Raw genomic sequence first — 6,535 nt, forward strand, 5'->3', positions numbered from 1 at the left:
GCGGTCTGCGTGTGTGCGTGTGCGTGTGGGGTAACCTCTGTGTGTGTGCGTGTGGGGTAACCTCTGTGTTTGTGCGGGGTAACCTCTGTCTGCGTGTGTGCGTGCGCCTCTCCCAGTACTTCGAGGTGCCTTTCGACTCCAACATGAGCCGCACCAAGAACCGACCACTCGTCAGGGGTCAGATCAGGTGACGCACCGTGCCTGCGTGTGTCTGTGTGTGTGTGTGAGTACGTGCATGTGTCTGTGTGTACGTGCGTGCGTGTGTGCGTGGACCAGTTCCTGTGCGTGTGTGCCTGTGAGTACGTGTGCCCGTGTGTGCATGTGAATGTGTTCCTGTGTGTGCCTATCTGTGTGTGCGTGTAGCTGTGTGGTGTAGCTGTGTGTGTAGCTGTGTGTGTGTAGCTGTGTGTGTAGCTGTGTGTGTGTAGCTGTGTGTGTGTGTGTAGCTGTGTGTGTGTGTAGCTGTGTGTGTAGCTGTAGCTGTGTGTGTGTGTAGCTGTGTGTGTGTGTGTAGCTGTGTGTGTGTAGCTGTGTGTGTGTAGCTGTGTGTGTAGCTGTGTGTGTGTAGCTGTGTGTGTGTGTAGCTGTGTGTGTGTGTAGCTGTGTGTGTAGCTGTAGCTGTGTGTGTGTGTAGCTGTGTGTGTGTGTGTGTAGCTGTGTGTGTGTAGCTGTGTGTGTGTAGCTGTGTGTGTAGCTGTGTGTGTGTGTAGCTGTGTGTGTGTGTAGCTGTGTGTGTGTGTAGCTGTGTGTGTGTGTAGCTGTAGCTGTGTGTGTAGCTGTAGCTGTGTGTGTGTGTAGCTGTGTGTGTGTGTAGCTGTGTGTGTGTGTAGCTGTGTGTGTGTGTAGCTGTGTGTGTGTGTAGCTGTGTGTGTGTGTAGCTGTGTGTGTGTGTAGCTGTGTGTGTGTGTGTAGCTGTGTGTGTGTGTAGCTGTGTGTGTGTGTAGCTGTGTGTGTGTGTGTAGCTGTGTGTGTGTGTAGCTGTGTGTGTGTGTGTAGCTGTGTGTGTGTGTAGCTGTGTGTGTGTGTGTAGCTGTGTGTGTGTGTAGCTGTGTGTGTGTGTAGCTGTGTGTGTGTGTAGCTGTGTGTGTGTGTGTGTAGCTGTGTGTGTAGCTGTAGCTGTGTGTGTGTGTAGCTGTGTGTGTGTAGCTGTGTGTGTGTGTAGCTGTGTGTGTGTGTGTAGCTGTGTGTGTGTGTGTAGCTGTGTGTGTGTGTAGCTGTGTGTGTGTACCCGCGCGTGTTCATGATGTTAATTTATTTATTCTCTTTTGTCCTTGCTGCTCGCTTCATCTCTGCTACCACCACCATCATCATCACCACCACCACCACTATTACCGCCACCACCACCACTACCATCACCACCACTATCACCACCACTATCTCCACCGCCACCACCACTATCAATCACCACCACCACAATCACCACAATCACCATCACTACCACCATCACCACCACTATCTCCACTACCACTACTATCAATCACCACCACCCCTATCACCACCACCACTTTCACCATCACCACTATCTCCACCACCACCACTATCTCCACCACCACCACCACTATCTCCACCACCACTATCACTCCCAAAACTACCGCTCTCTCCACCACCACCATCACCACAACCACTATCTCCACCACCACTATCACTATCACAACCACTATCTCCACCACCACCACCACTATCACTCCCATCACTATCTCCACCACCACCACCACTATCACCACCATGATCTCCACCACCACCACCACCACCACTATCACTCCCATCACTATCTCCACCACCACCACCACTTTCACCACCACAACTATCTCCACCACCACCACCACTATCAACCACGACCACCACCATCACTATCAACCACCACCACCACCACCACGACCACCACCACCACTATTTCCACCACCACCACCACTATCACCACCACCACCACTATCAATCACCACCACCACTATCACCACCACCACGACCACCACCACCACTATCACCACCACTATCTCCACCACCGCCACCACTATCTCCACCACCACCACTATCAACCACCACCACGACCACCACCACGACCACCACGACCACCACCACGACCACCACCACGACCACCACGACCACCACCACGACCACCAACCACCACCACCACCGCCACCGCAGCGCCCTCCATGCGGTGACGTTTGCGTCGGTGTGCGGGGCGAGTGGCCTGGCGCTGCTCGCCGCGCTGGTGAACCCTCTGACCGCCGCCCTCGGCGCGTTCAACCTGGCGCTGTACACGTGCGCCTACACGCCGCTCAAGCGGCTCAGCGTGGCCAACACGTGGGTGGGCTCCGTCGTGGGCGCCATCCCACCCGTCATGGGCTGGGCGGCAGCCACCGGATCCATCGATACGGGTGAGCCGGGGAGAGGGGGAGGGGGGGAGAGGGGGGGTGTGTGGGCGGGTGGGTTGGTGGGTGAGAGAGAGGGGGAGAGGGGGGGGGTGTGTGGGCAGGTGGGTGGGTGGGTGGGTGAGAGGGGGAGGGGGAGGGTGTGTGGGCGGGTGGGTTGGTGGGTGAGAGAGAGGGGGAGAGGGGGGGGTGTGTGGGCAGGTGGGTGGGTTGGTGGGTGAGAGGGGGAGGGGGAGGGTGTGTGGGCGGATGGGTTGGTGGGTGAGAGAGAGGGGGAGAGGGGGGGGTGTGTGGGCGGGTGGGTGGGTGGGTTGGTGGGTGGGTGAGAGAGAGAGAGTGTTTGTGGGTGGATGAGAGAGAGAGGGGGAGAGTGGGTGGGTGGGTGGGTGAGTGTGGGTGGGTGGGTGAGAGAGAGAGAGGGGAAGATTGGGTGGGTGGATTGGTGGGTGGGTGAGAGAGGGTGGGTGGATAAGAGAGAGGGTGAGAGTGAGGGGGTGGGTGGGTGAGAGAGAGGGGGAGAGTGGGTGGGTGGGTTGGTGGGTGAGAGAGAGGGGGAGAGGGGGGGGGGTGTGTGGGCGGGTGGGTTGGTGGGTGAGAGGGGGAGGGTGTGTGGGCGGGTGGGTTGGTGGGTGGGTGAGAGAGAGGGGGAGAGGGGGGGGTGTGTGGGCAGGTGGGTGGGTTGGTGGGTGAGAGGGGGAGGGGGAGGGTGTGTGGGCGGGTGGGTTGGTGGGTGAGAGAGAGGGGGAGAGGGGGGGGTGTGTGGGCAGGTGGGTGGGTGGGTGGGTGAGAGGGGGAGGGGGAGGGTGTGTGGGCGGGTGGGTTGGTGGGTGAGAGAGAGGGGGAGAGGGGGGGGTGTGTGGGCAGGTGGGTGGGTGGGTGGGTGAGAGGGGGAGGGGGAGGGTGTGTGGGCGGGTGGGTTGGTGGGTGAGAGAGAGGGGGAGAGGGGGGGGTGTGTGGGCAGATGGGTGGGTTGGTGGGTGAGAGGGGGAGGGGGAGGGTGTGTGGGCGGGTGGGTTGGTGGGTGAGAGAGAGGGGGAGAGGGGGGGGGGTGTGTGGGCGGGTGGGTTGGTGGGTGAGAGGGGGAGGGTGTGTGGGCGGGTGGGTTGGTGGGTGGGTGAGAGAGAGGGGGAGAGGGGGGGGGGTGTGGGCAGGTGGGTGGGTTGGTGGGTGAGAGGGGGAGGGGGAGGGTGTGTGGGCGGGTGGGTTGGTGGGTGAGAGAGAGGGGGGGGTGTGTGGGCAGGTGGGTGGGTGGGTGGGTGAGAGGGGGAGGGGGAGGGTGTGTGGGCGGGTGGGTTGGTGGGTGAGAGAGAGGGGGAGAGGGGGGGGTGTGTGGGCAGGTGGGTGGGTGGGTGGGTGAGAGGGGGAGGGGGAGGGTGTGTGGGCGGGTGGGTTGGTGGGTGAGAGAGAGGGGGAGAGGGGGGGGTGTGTGGGCAGGTGGGTGGGTTGGTGGGTGAGAGGGGGAGGGGGAGGGTGTGTGGGCGGGTGGGTTGGTGGGTGAGAGAGAGGGGGAGAGGGGGGGGTGTGTGGGCGGGTGGGTGGGTGGGTTGGTGGGTGGGTGAGAGAGAGAGATATAGTGTTTGTGGGTGGATGAGAGAGAGAGGGGGAGAGTGGGTGGGTGGGTGGGTGAGTGTGGGTGGGTGGGTGAGAGAGAGGGGAAGATTGGGTGGGTTGGTTGGTGGGTGGGTGAGAGAGGGTGGGTGGATAAGAGAGAGGGTGAGAGTGAGGGGGTGGGTGGGTGAGAGAGAGGGGGAGAGTGGGTGGGTGGGTTGGTGGGTGAGAGAGAGGGGGAGAGGGGGGGGGGGGTGTGTGGGCGGGTGGGTTGGTGGGTGAGAGGGGGAGGGTGTGTGGGCGGGTGGGTTGGTGGGTGGGTGAGAGAGAGGGGGAGAGGGGGGGTGTGTGGGCGGGTGGGTTGGTGGGTGAGAGGGGGAGGGTGTGTGGGCGGGTGGGTTGGTGGCTGGGTGAGAGAGAGGGGGGGGAGGGGGTGGGGTGTGTGGGCAGGTGGGTGAGAGAGAGGGGGGGGGTGTGGGCGGGTGGGTTGGTGGGGGGGAGGGGGAGGGTGTGTGGGCGGGTGGGTTGGTGGGTGGGTGAGAGAGAGGGGGAGAGGGGGGGTGTGTGGGCGGGTGGGTTGGTGGGTGAGAGGGGGAGGGTGTGTGGGCGGGTGGGTTGGTGGCTGGGTGAGAGAGAGGGGGGGGAGGGGGTGGGGTGTGTGGGCAGGTGGGTGAGAGAGAGGGGGGGGGTGTGGGCGGGTGGGTTGGTGGGGGGGAGGGGGAGGGTGTGTGGGCGGGTGGGTTGGTGGGTGGGTGAGAGAGAGGGGGAGAGTGGGTGGCTGGGTTGGTGGGTGGGTGGGTGAGAGAGAGATAGAGTGGGTTTGTGGGGGAGGGTGTGTGGGCGGGTGGGTTGGTGGGTGGGTGGGTGAGAGAGAGATAGAGTGGGTGTGTGGGTGAGGGTGGGTGGGTGGGTGAGAGAGAGGGGGAGAGTGGGTGGGTGGCCCAGGACCGGTTCAGATAATCGTCACCGGTGTTGGCCGTGAGCGGGAATCGAACCCGGGTCGCCGGGTTCGTAGTGCAGCGTAGCGCTAACCACTGCACCACCACTCCCCACGCACACACACCCACACGCACACACACACACACAAACACACCCACACACACACCCACCCACACATAAACACACACACACCCACACGCACACACACACACCCACACACCCACCCACACACGCACGTGTCAACACCCACCCACACAGGCGCGCTGCTTCTGGCCGCGCTGCTCTACAGCTGGCAGTTCCCGCACTTCAACGCGCTCAGCTGGAGTCTGCGTGAGGACTACTCGCGCGGCGGCTACCGCATGATGTCCGTGGTCGACCCGGCGCTGTGCCGCCGCGTGGCCCTGCGCCACACGGCCGCCCTCCTGCTGCTGCCCGTGCTGTGCCCGCCGGCGGGCCTGACCACGTGGCTCTTCCCGCTCGCGTGCCTGGCGCCCAACGTCTACATCGGCGCGCTGGCGCTGCGTTTCTACACGCGCGCCGACCGGCCCAGCGCCCGCCGCCTCTTCTTCTGCAGCCTCTGGTACCTGCCCACCATCGTGCTGCTGATGATCCTGCACAAGGCCAAGTGGGGCGACGCTGGCGGTGACGCCGCCGCCGCCGCCGCCGCGGCCGTCACCGCCGCCGACACGGATGCTGCCGCTCTCGCGGTCGCTGCTCCAGACGGACGGACATCAGGCGACGATCGTCGGCCGAAGGTCGCGCCGGGCTTCTGAGTGGACCACATCCCCCCCCCCTTTCCCTGCCTCCCCCCCCCCCCCCACCCGCCTCTCGGCCCCACACCATCGCACGCGGTCGTCCCTCGTTTTGACGGGGAGGCGAGCGCGGGGCAAGCGCTCGCTCGTGTCATCGTCATCGTCGTTGACGTGTGGACGATGTGCACGCGAGGACATCTCCGTCGCGATCTGTTGTGGATGATTACAGGGACTCGTCTGCTTACGGGACGAGTTGGGTTCCGGAGGTCTGCTCGCAAGTCCAAGTTGTATAACCTCCTGCAGATGTAGATGCCACTGGTCCTTCACGTTCTGCAGATGTAGATGCCACTGGTCCTTCACGTTCTGCAGATGTAGATGCCACTGGTCCTTCACGTTCTGCAGATGTAGATGCCACTGGTCCTTCACGTTCTGCAGATGTAGATGCCACTGGTTCTTCACGTTCTGCAGATGTAGATGCCACTGGTTCTTCACGTTCTGTAGATGTAGATGCCACTGGTTCTGCACGTTCTGCAGATGTAGATGCCACTGGTCCTTCACGTTCTGCAGATGTAGATGCCACTGGTTCTTCACGTTCTGCAGATGTAGATGCCACTGGTTCTTCACGTTCTGTAGATGTAGATGCCACTGGTTCTGCACGTTCTGCAGATGTAGATGCCACTGGTTCTTCACGTTCTGCAGATGTAGATGCCACTGGTTCTTCATGTTCTGCAGATGTAGATGCCACTGGTCCTTCACGTTCTGCAGATGTAGATGCCACTGGTTCTTCACGTTCTGCAGATGTAGATGCCACTGGTTCTTCACGTTCTGCAGATGTAGATGCCACTGGTTCTTCACTTTCTGCAGATGTAGATGCCACTGGTTCTTCACGTTCTGCAGATGTAGATGCCACTGGTTCTTCACGTT

General features: G+C 61.9%; 1 protein-coding gene across 1 annotated transcript in view; it reads left to right on the forward strand.

Moving 5' to 3' along the window:
• Positions 1-6,091, forward strand: part of COX10 (cytochrome c oxidase assembly factor heme A:farnesyltransferase COX10) — a 27,121-nt gene extending 21,030 nt beyond the window's left edge. The window contains exons 6-8 of the mRNA XM_078880643.1: positions 117-187; positions 2,146-2,378; positions 5,118-6,091. Coding sequence (XP_078736769.1) covers positions 117-187; positions 2,146-2,378; positions 5,118-5,632 — 819 coding nt within the window. The 3' untranslated portion in view covers positions 5,633-6,091. The remainder of the gene's footprint in view (positions 1-116; positions 188-2,145; positions 2,379-5,117) is intronic.
• Positions 6,092-6,535: the final 444 nt, after the last annotated feature.

The sequence above is a fragment of the Lampetra fluviatilis genome, chromosome 58 (assembly GCF_964198595.1).
Source record: "Lampetra fluviatilis chromosome 58, kcLamFluv1.1, whole genome shotgun sequence".
Classification (NCBI taxonomy): domain Eukaryota; kingdom Metazoa; phylum Chordata; class Hyperoartia; order Petromyzontiformes; family Petromyzontidae; genus Lampetra; species Lampetra fluviatilis.